The 12,362-nt window shown below is 25.8% G+C and overlaps 1 protein-coding gene across 1 annotated transcript in view; it reads right to left on the bottom strand.

Annotated features, from left to right (window-relative positions):
- Positions 1-10,662, bottom strand: part of LOC100206792 (ras-related protein Rab-26) — a 41,018-nt gene extending 30,356 nt beyond the window's left edge. The window contains exons 1-2 of the mRNA XM_065803250.1: positions 10,458-10,662; positions 8,948-9,058 (exon numbers count right to left, since the gene is read on the bottom strand). Coding sequence (XP_065659322.1) covers positions 8,948-9,058; positions 10,458-10,523 — 177 coding nt within the window. The 5' untranslated portion in view covers positions 10,524-10,662. The remainder of the gene's footprint in view (positions 1-8,947; positions 9,059-10,457) is intronic.
- Positions 10,663-12,362: the final 1,700 nt, after the last annotated feature.

The following is a 12,362-nucleotide window of genomic DNA, read 5'->3' as shown; positions in this document are numbered from 1 at the left end:
TTTTACTCGTAGCTCATTCATTAGTTTCGAATCATCTGCATATAGTTTACTGACACATTTTAAATTGTCTGGCAAGTCATTGATGTAAATTATAAAAAGTATTGGGCCTAAAACTGAGCCTTGTGGGACACCGCTAGTAACGTGAGCCCAATCAGATATGTGTTCTCCAAGTACTACTCTCTGTTTTCTATTAGTGAGAAAGTCCTTAATTTAATCAAGAAGGTCTCCAACTATTCCATAAGCTTTAAGCTTGATGATTAATAATTTGTGAGAGATTGTGTCAAAAGCTTTTGAAAAGTCCAGATATACCACATCTACTGCATTTTTGTTAGCTAAGTATTTTGAATATAATCATTGGATTCTAATAAGTTTGTAACACATGCTTTATTCTTTACAAAACCATGTTGATTGAGATATTAAATTTAGTTTTGAGAGATGATTTACAATGTCATTGGTTACTAAGCTTTCCATTAATTTACATGGAATAGATGTAAGAGAAACTGGTCTATAATTACTTGGTTCATTGGTATCACCTTTTTTAAATAGTGGAGTAACATTTGCATTGCGCCACGCATGAGGAATCGATCTTTCTGATAGTGATTTGTTGTATATAATTGTTAGAGGTAAAGATAGTACATTAGCACATTGTTTTAATATCATTGGGTGGACATTGTCCGGTCCGGTTGTTTTATTTGGATTTAAATTTTTTAATTTATTTTTGATCTCATCTATTGAAAAATGAAGGCTTGATAAACGCTCAGTTGTACGATTTGAAAGTAGTGGAGAATCTTTGTTAACTGAATTATTGTTGAAGACTGATTTGAATTGATCATTTAATGTGTCAGCAATGAATCTACCATCTGTCCCAGTAACTCCATATTTATTTCGAATTGATTTGATGCTTTGTTTGATTTTGCGTGAACTATTAGCATAACTAAACAAACGTTTGGGATTTTTTGTATCAAAAGCTAAACTATGTTCAAATTTTTTAATAGTTAATCTTTTTTGTACTTGTAAAGAAGATTTTAGTTTTTTGTATTGTTCGACAAGCTCAGGTATTTTCCACTTTGAAGATTGATTTTTACGCCATAATCTAGTTTTTTTATTTATGAGGATTAAAAGTGTACGATTGAGCCAAAGAGGTTTGTTTTTATTTTTACATATCACTTTTGGTACAAACATATTTGTTATGTAGTTATAATGATTCAAAAATAAGTTGTAACTGTCATTTATATTTAAGTTGCTTAACTCTTTTAACCAATCTATATTTTGAAAACATTAAATGATAGAATTGAAATCACTTTTATGGTAATTGTACTTGAATGTTAAATAACTAGTTTTATCTTTATTACTTGATAAATCATTATTAAATTTTAGTACCAAATGGCCTTGACTAGCTAATCCAAGTGGTGGTAAATTTTCTATGTGTTTGATTTGGTCTGATGATTCAGTTATGACCAGGTCCAATATATTTTTTGGCATTTTATTTTTTTGGATGAATGTTGGAAATGTTACATTTTGAATGATGTTTATATTGTTAATAAGATCTACAACTCAAGCACCAATGCTGTTTTTATTACCATTAACTTGAACAGAACCATCTTCATACCATTTGATGTATGGAAAATTGAAATCACCACATATGAGTATACCAGTATATATTTTTCTGTTTAACTCTATTTTTGCTGTTTGTATACTTTGAATTATTTCATTGTCAGCTTGGTTTGACCTTTCAATGTTAGTGTTATTTGATTTTTCGTCATTATGAATAATTTTTGATTTTAACGGTGGACGATAAATACAGCCAAGCTTAATAGTTTCGTTTCCATACTTGATAAGGCACCAAATTTGTTCAGATTTCGTAACATTCATTGAAGAGTTTTTTATTTCAAATGATGATATATTGTCATGAACATATATTACTACACCACCGCCATTATTTGTGTTTGAAATATTGTCGTTTCTGTTAAATTTGTGTAAATAATAATTTTCAATATTCACTAAAGAATCTTCTTTGAACCAAGTTTCAGTGATAAATATAATATGAGGTTTGTACATTGAAGCTAATAATGATAATTCAATTACTTTATCTGAATTTAATGAGGTAGCATTTGTATAAAGGCATTTTAATTGGTTATTATTTTCATCGCTTAATGTTTTTTGATTTGCTTGACACATATTGTTTTTATTACTTTTTGAAAATGTATATTTGTTAGTGTATTTTTTTATGTTTTTTTAAGCATAGTATTAATCTGCTACTACTCTTATTGGGATGGGTGGTAATCAATTCGTCTAAGTTCTCCATTTCTATATTAGGAAGTTCTTTATTTTTATTATTTCTTTCTTCTCTTAGTGTACGTTCAAATGCTCGCTCAGTTGGTGTCTTGTCCTTGTTTAAATATACTTTTTTGTACTTTTCGAATCTTATATATACATACATATATATATATATATATATATATATATATATATATATATATATATATATATATATATACATATATATATATATACTATATAGAATATATATATATATATATATATACTATATAGAATATATATATACTATATAGAATATATATATATATATATATATTTATATATATATATATGAATATATATATATATATATATGAATATATATATATATATAAATATATATATATATATATATATATATATATATATATATATATATATGTATATATATATGTGTGTATATATATATATATATATATATATATATATATATATATATATATATATATATATATGTATATATATATATATATGTATATATATATGTATATATATGTATATATATATATAAATATATATATATATATATATATATATATATATATATATATATATATATATATATATATATATATATATATACACATATATATATATATATATATATATACATATCTTGGGCAGATGTTAACTGTATCCAGCTTTTTTCTTTTAGGAGGCCTCCTAGACAAAGACTTTAGGGGTAAGTAGAATAATTCTGCAAACCAGCCTCAAACCCCTTCTTTATCTATTAGGCTGGTGTAGATGTAAACCTGTGTTATATTGCTTCCTGTCTATGATGATGAATACTGGATCTTCTTGACTCATCTCATAGGTTTTTGCTTGAGCCTCCTTCATAGTGTCTATTCAACTCTTCCCGTTATCTCATAATGAGGGTACAGCTCTAAAACTCAATTTAATAGTTCTTAGGTTGGCTGGTAGTAAGGTTTCTAAACTCTGTGGTAGCTCTCAGAGAGGCTGACTCCATCAACAGCTTCAAAATCTCAGGGTATTAACCATGGATGGTGTCCCTGTTAATGCTTTAGTTGCGCATTTTCAAGGTCACATAAGGAGCCCTATGTTACGACTTATTGTTAATTAACAGGACTGAGAAAATTGCATAGCTCATTGCTTTGGAGGCTGTGCGCTATCTATGAATGAGTCAAATTCTCTTTAAACTTAAAACATGCCAAAAGTAACCCAAAATATTAAACATAAAAAACCATCTCCACCACCCAACTGTTTTAATATATCTTTTACTAATATTTGTGGTCTGCAAAGCAACCTTCCATCAGTTGAATCTTACCTCTTGCAAAATTCACCAGACTTGCTTGATTATAGTGAGACTAATCTAAAATCTGATATTCATTCTTCTGATCTCAGTGTTAATAGGTACTATCCTTTGATTTGTTAAGACTCCAATAGTCACAAGCTTGGCCTGTGATATACAAACACATCAATTCACCCATTTATTGTGTAATCAGGTTCAAATCCTTTGACCATTCTTTTATATACTTCCGCCTAGCACTTCTTCACTCTATCATCTTTACCGCTATCCTTCTTCTCAAGACTGCACTTTTTTAGATGTAATTTATGATCAAATTGAAAATTAGCACCTCTTTACTCTATCACCTTTCTCTTTGTTCTTTATCATTTTCCTTTTTATCAAGACTGCATTCTTTTAGATGTAACTTATGATCAAATTGATCATGCCCTCTTTCTTTACCCCCTGTGTTATTGGTGACTTAAATGACTCATCACACTGAATGGCTCGGCTCTAATGCCACTGACCCTGTTGGCAATAAAGCTTTTAACTTCTGCATCTCTCAACCTCTTACTCAGATAGTCAACTTTGTGACTTGTTTTCCTGATAACCCTTATCATTTACCTTCACTCCTTAATTAATGTCTTGTCTCTGAATCTAGTTTGTGTTTATTTCTTTATTATTGCTAGAAATTGATGTAAAAAGGTGCTGTCAGATGCTAAGCTCCTTTATTCTCAGCTCCTTATCTCAGGATTAGGCTCTAGAGACTTTTGGAAAATCTTTAACAGCGTCGTTTACAAAGGTAGGTCTAACATTCTATCCCTGTTGTCATTGTTACTATTGTTATTAAAGTATATTTAAAATTTAATCAAAGTAAAATGTAAAATTGCTATGATTTTTTTGACTCTATAAACTGTTTTGATAAATAGCATTCAGAACAAAATAAACTGAATTACACAAGTAATGTAAAAGTAAAATATAAAGCTAAAATCAACATGTATTTAAAAGATGAAAAATAGACATACACCAAATGGAAAAAATAATACTGAAAGAATGATAAAAGTTTAAACCAAATTTTTATTTCTTTTTAAAAAATGTATTGCCGCATAAATATTAAAAATCTTTTCAAAAATAAATAATAACTTATATATTATACTTTTAAATAACTTTAAAATATCTATATAAATTTAGATTTTACTGCATATAAATAATAAAAAACTAATATTAAAAAGTTTAAAGTTCTTTACTTTTCTTAAATAATAAATCAATTGTTTCACCGAATTTTTAATCTCTTCTTTCTTTTTTTTCCTCTCTTCAAGAATAACTTTTGCTTCAATAGCGTAAGTATGAGCTTTGCAGCTTTCACAAGAATTGCTTCTGAATCACTTTTTAGTGTTGTTTTTTTTTTTACTTTTTCCAGAATAACCTTTTTAGATAGTAAGTCTTTTATGTCTATAGCAAGTAAGTCACTTTTTCACTTTCAAGGATCTGTAAGCTCAGTTTCTTTTCGAGCAGATTCTCAAAGTTCCTTAGAGATAACTATAGATTCCAGGTTTAAGTCAAATGCTTTCATATGGTCATACACAATTCTCTGGCTTGTTAATGATTTCCTAATTAAATTAGGTTGTAACATATTCTTGTTATTGTTAAACCATCTTTCAATCGCTCCTTGACCATGAAAAAAAGTCAACACCATTTTGATGTTTTTGAACCAAATCACTTATCCTTTCCTTTGCCATTTTTTCATTGCACATTGTTTCTGGGTCAAAACATTTTACATTTCGCAAAATGGCATATTTTAAAGGCAATTTTTCCACAAACTTACATGTCTACGACTGTAGAAAACATATGCAACTGTAGTTGAAAGCATATAAATATCTTTTGGAGTGATTTCATCATTTGTTTTTTTTTATTCTTTTGCTGACACCACATCCAATATCTGGCTTTTTTAAATAGTTTTTTTTTTTTTTTGTAAAGTTTGCAGAGGTTATTTGCAGTTTTACATTGATCTAAAATATTAGCTATAATGAACTTTGACATTATGTCTTTTAATAGTCGATAAAGGTTGTCATATAAAAATGACATCATGGCTTTAGCCTATTGATATATGGTTAAAAAGGATTGCATAATATGAGCTAAATGAGCAAAAAAATAAAATTTTGCTGATCCTTAGTAGCAGATAAAACAATTTGGTAGCTCATGCACGAAGGCTGCTAACTCTTTGGTAGAGATTCCCAAAACCTACTTATTTTACAAATGCTCTCCCAAATATTAACAGCTCTTAAAGCCACCTTTTCATCATCAACCCATCATGTACCACAAAAAGGAAGAGGGAATATATTACTTTCAGTCACAACAGTAAAGTCTTCCCGTCTGGCAGGAGAATCATGGAGAAGTTTATTAAGAGCTTTTAAAATCTTTTTAGTACCTGTTTGTTTGTTTTTAGTACCAGTCTGTTTTGTTTTCCACAGTTTTGTATGATAGATGAATCGAATGAAGAACACAAGATCCAGTTGGAATTAGTTTGTTAATATACGCTTTTTAACAAAATTTAATTATATATTTTTTAAACCAAAATTAAATTATATATATATATATATATATATATATATATTTTCAGAATAAAATTATATATTTTTATTAAATTAGTTTTAAATTAAATCATATACTTTTTATCAGAATTTAATTATATTATTATTATCTTTGCTTCAAGTTTTAGCATTTTAAAGTGAAAAAATTAATCATGACAATAAAAAATAATCAAGAAAAAAAAAAAAAAAAATATCATAATATAAAAAAAAGATAAAATAAAATTTAACTTATTTTTATTATTGATTTATTTTTTATTGTTAAATGTAAACTTAAGTAAATTTTTTTTATTGCAATCAAAAGTTGTATTCTTGTGCTCGCAAGATGATAAATAAAGGTTTTTATCATTTATATTTCTTTTGTGGTTTTTTTTGAGTGTGTTTTTTTTAATAATTTTGTATACGAAAAAAAAAATTGTCTTAACTATATACAATTTTGTTTTCTGTTAGTAAATATTTTGATAAAATAATAAGCTTGATAGAGATTAAGTTTTTAATTTTATTTGTGTTTTTTTCCTTGGTAAATAGCGCCTATATCTAACATAGTTGTCATTCAAACTTTTGAAACAAACTTTTTTTACATAATCTTAATTGAAAAGTTAAAGTTGTTTTTTATAAAATTAATTATGCAAAAATTTTATTTAAAATGAATGCATTTGCAATTACTTTAAAAGAAACCATAACATTACAATTGCCTTTTTCTATAACATACTTTTTTTTTTTTTAACTTTTTTTCTTTCTAAAAGTGAAGTAATGTTTATTTGCATATTAAAAACTCTTTTAAAATGTTTGAAAAAGAATTTTTAAGTTTTGCTGAAATATATATAATCTAATAGAATATATAGAATTAATGTTTATTGTAGTTTGTTTTTTTTATTGTGCGTTTAACAATGCCAATAATATGATATTTTTATTAACTTATTTTTAAATACTTAATATGGTATTATTTTGAAAAGTTTAAAAAAAGAAATGTCAAAACAACATTTTATTTTAAGCTCATTTTATTTTAATTTCTTCAAGTTTATACATTTTATAATTTGTAAATAAATTTTGCAAATTAAATTGAGAAAAATTCATTATTTAGTATCAATGGATAACAATTTACAATCGTTAGGTCATTGCTTATTAAATATCATTAATTTGCGTGAATATTGCAAACGCATAAAAAATTGTTTTGAAGAAATAAAAATTAATTAAATTTAATAAGCATCATTGATATATCTAATAACTTATTAACTAAAATAAACATTATTTGAAAATGAAACTTTCTTATATGAGATATATCTCTTTAATTAGAATTATATGACATATTTCCCTTAAATTAGACGCTTGACATTAAATAAAGATACGAACATCAATGTTCATTAAAAAAAAAACGATATTTCGCGCCCTGGCACAGTGGGACAAATCCGAGTTTTTTGTGCCAAAATTATTTTTGTACTTTTTTTTATTAGAATAACTATATTTATATATAAAATACATAAATAAAGTAATAAACATGTAAATATACAATGTAAAAAAAATATTTAAAAAATTAGATTTTGCTGAAAAATATGAAATACTTTTAATGGAGAAGACAACTTTTATCAGCGTAAACATCAAAAATATTACTTTTTAATGCATGTATTTGTCATAAAATAACTTTTTTAGATTAATATTTACAGAACCTGTATATTATAACAGTAATAAAAGATTTTGTTGGTATTCTTTGTGTACAAAACATCTTTTTTACATGTTCAGTATTTCTCATTAACTGACCAAATCCAAGACCAATCTTTTGTTATAACTTTTTTTATTGCAAAAAGTAACAAAAGATTTATGATGTATGGCTATTTACATACATTTAGCATGAGATTTACATAATCAAATGTTTGGAGGATATTGGAGAATAGTTTATCTGATACCTAATAGTAAAGGTTAGTAGCAAAAAAAATATCGAAAACTGTCTGTTTTCGATGCATAAAAACTAATGATTACACTTAAGTTAAATTGTTTTTAAAAGTCTGAGCAAAAAAAACATTGTTAATTAAATAATATATTTTAAAATGAAAGTCAATAAAGTTAATTTAAAACAATAGTAGCGTAAGAAAGTTGATTAATAAAAAATGCAAAATTGCGTTTTGGAACAGATGTCAAATAAACATGTAAATAACTGCATAAAATAATGCTTAAATTGATATTTAATGTTTTTTTAACTAGATATTTCCTCAAATGAATACGTCTTCACCATTACGACAAATTTTCACAGTCTAATGTCGACATTGATTTTTTGGTATTTTGGCACACTCTGTCCCACTGTGCCTGGGCTTGTAACTACAAAATCAAAATTTTGTATTTAATAAGCAATTTTTAAATGAATAAGCAGATAGCTCGCGTAAAAACCTAACAGCTTTCCTAAGAAGTTGTTTAGAGGAGGAGCTCGCATAGCACACCATAGTCGTTTTAGGAGAGCTTTTTGCTGCTCTTGCACTCATTTACCCCCGCCGAAACCTCTATATATATACATATACATACATACATATATACATACATACATACATACATACATACATACATATATATATATATGTATATATATATATATATATATATATATATATATATATATATATATATATATATATATATATATATATATATATATACACAAATATATACACATGCACAAGTATATACAATGCATACACATTATAAATATATAAATATATACACACATATAGAAAGCAAAACTTATAAAAAATAAAAATTACAACAAAGTTCACAAGTTTAAGACAAAAAATAAACATTTAAAATATACCCTGAAGTCTATTCCAACAGTTGAAATAAAACTTCCGCTTAAAAATGCACCATCTTTAAATCTAATAAGTAAACAGGTTTTTCCAACTCCGCTATCACCAATTAGCATTACCTAAAAATAAAAATTTTTTTGTTACTAATTTTGGTTAACAAACTGCCATAAAATTATATTAATATAACATCTAATTTCTAATATCTTTATTTATATTTTAAAAAATCAAAGAACTGTAGGAGTTTTAATAAGAACTAGATAATAAAAATTTTTTTTAATATTAAATATTAAATGACATCTAAAGATTGATTATTTAATAACCATAAATTAATAGGATTTTAATAATAAACATTAAAAAATAATAATAAAAATAAGAAGCTAGGATTTCTACTTCCATTGAAAAGAATAGAGACTGATCAATAGTTTTTAACTCAAAATTTATAACTTTGAAGAGAAATTTAGTATAGTATAGTTAATTTGGTCTAATTAATGGGCTAAGTCCAAGTGTTGCTCTCAAATGGAGATAAATAAAATATGCTCTCAATAAATATGCTCTTATCTCAATAAATAAGCTCCCAAATGGAGATAAATATAATAGTCAGTAGCTCCATAATTAGTTACCCCCATAGAAATTGATACCAACAATGATACAAATGTTAAAAAGCAAAGCTGAAAAAACCTTAGCTAATGTGTTTACATAAATAAAAAAAAAATAAAAAATAAACAAAACAAAAAAAAAAGGAAAATAATAAAGAAAAAAATTATAAAACAATGAAAACAGAAACTTTCTAGTCATAAAGTTGTTTTTAAGTAAAAACTGTGACATTATCATAAACTTTTATAATTAGTTAGGGTTAGGCAATAGTTCATATAAAATGTATTTTTCTTGTTGAACTTATATTATATTTTGTTGTTGAACAATATTTGCACTTAATCATTGTTTAAACTAGTCAAAATTCGCCAGCCACTGCAAGCCCCAGAAAAGAGCCTAATCAAAAAGTGAGAAACTTTTCTCAAGTCAGGAGTATATAAGTGTTTTATCAATGATTAGAACCACTTTGGAGGTAAGATTTTTAGAAAGATTATTGATACAGACAAGAAATATTACAGGACCAAGGATAAAACCTTGCGATACCCCAGAAGTTACTGGAAAAGTAACTTCTGGGGTATCGCAAAGTGTATATATGGTTTCCATGAGGTCAGTGACGAAATATAATTCATCAAGAATGACTTTCATACTGTGGTTAGTAAAGAATGATTTGATATTTATTAATGATTTAATATAGTATAACTGAAGCTTATTTCACAAAGCCAATCAGAATAATGCAGTATAAAGTCAGTAATTTAAAGTGCATCAACAGTTAAAAGATCTTATTGAAAAGATTTAAGTTAAAAAAAGGCTCTACTAATATATTAAATAGAAACTATATTCATACCAGAATAATTTATCGAAAGGTTGAGTGTAGAAAATAAGTAAGCATTGTAATTATAATAATTTAAAACCATATATAGAAATTACCTTGAAAGCGTAATCAAACGGATTCCTTAAACTAGGACAATCTCTTGAAAAATTATTATTTGACATTTCAGTTTATATAAATTTGAATATTTTACATAATTCTAAAGTTAATGATAAAGCAGCAGTTTACACATGGCAGCAAAACTGTTGGGTTAACCTTTTTATTTACAAAAATTTAAAGTTAACAATAAATTCTTTTCGCGACCTCTAAAGATTGTCTTAAATATAATTGAAAACGAGGTTTAAATTAAGAAACTAAAAAATATGAGGGAAGAATTTAGACGTAAATGGGAGGGAGAAATCAAAAAAGGTTTATTTACTCATTAAATGAAACACGGTTCTTATAAAAGATTTCATAGAATGATAAATATACAGATGATATTATTTGCATGCTTAAAAATTCCTAAAATACGTTTTAATTATAATAATTTTAAACAAAAACTTTAGAACAAAATGAAACCTCTAATCCTAAAAAAAAAAAAATTTAAAGCTATTAGAAAAATTTAAAAGCTTAAAATAAAACAGTTATTTTTTTTAAAAGCGCATTATTTACACTAGAAGCTGTTTGCGTTTCTAGCAAATATACGATAACTTTATACAACTAACTTAGGCCTCTGCAATTCGAAATCATGGCCAACGACACGGGTTTCGAAGTGGAGGGGCACAATCGTCTGTTTCTAAAAAAAGTCCTCTCTATCTAAAATTTTCTCAATAAAAAAAAAAGTGCCTTTAGAAAAAAGTGAGGTGCACCCAGGCCCCTCCGGTGTCGTCGGCCCCAGAAATCGAATCGAATCTTACATAAACCAATTTACATATGAAGAGTACACGGGAAAAAACGAGTCACATTTAAAAAATTTTAAGAAAGTATATATTAATCATTTATAAAGGTCATTGTATAAAGTTAGGGAAAAAAATTTTTTAATAAAAGTTACAAATATTTTATTAAAAATGTAAACTTCAGATAAATTAATCAAGAAATAATTTTATTAATTTACTTCTATGCTTTATATGAAAACTTTTATAAATATATACTTTTAAATGTGACTTTGCTGTTTTTTTCCGTGTACTCTTCATATATAAACCACATTATTTATAATCATAAAATGATATTATTGTTTTATCTTATTTTAAATTACTTAAAATATGACGTGACGCGCCAAAAGGTAACTATAGTTATCTTTTTTGGTGTGTCTTTTATCTCCATGAAAAATTCAGGATCTTATTAGAGCATATTTTAGTATTTAACTTATATTTAAGATAAAGTCAAATAATAAAAAAATACTCTGAATTTTTCAAATAGATAAATAGTTGCCATTTAGTAAAGTAACTTAATGTAATATGGTAATCGATTATTTTCTTCACAATAAATCTTATGCATCATTGACATTTTACAAAATTCACACAGTACTTAATTTTTTTTATTTTTTATTTTTTTTGCCATTTCCTCTGACAGTTATCCTATATTAATATATGACGTAAAATCATAATTAGATTGATTAAGGCAGTGTAACACAGTATTCAATAAAAAAAACAAACTAAAAATGCATTATGATCGGTGGGCTTGCCTGCTCACAAACCTAAAAATTTTCCTCTTACTCCTACTAAATAGTCTAAATCCACCGAATCAAAAAAAAAATTAAAAATCACCTTCCTTCTTTACTAATTCGTCTAGATCCGCCCCTGTCTGGATTGGATTAAAATCATTTAAAGGCGCTTATTCTCTATTTAAATTGTATACCTCTAAAATAAGTTAAGTAAAAAAAAATAAAAGATCGAAACTTAACGAAATAAAAAAAGTAAGAATAAAATGTCTTTGTTTATTTATTTTATGTCAAAATTGTTTGTAAAAATTATGCAATTTTCAGATTTTAATTCTGTATAATTCTGTGAAAATTATTCCGATTT

The sequence above is a fragment of the Hydra vulgaris genome, chromosome 08, assembly GCF_038396675.1.
Source record: "Hydra vulgaris chromosome 08, alternate assembly HydraT2T_AEP".
Taxonomy (NCBI): domain Eukaryota; kingdom Metazoa; phylum Cnidaria; class Hydrozoa; order Anthoathecata; family Hydridae; genus Hydra; species Hydra vulgaris.
Note: the sequence above shows the minus strand (reverse complement) of the source record. Positions and strands in the feature narration are given on the sequence as shown.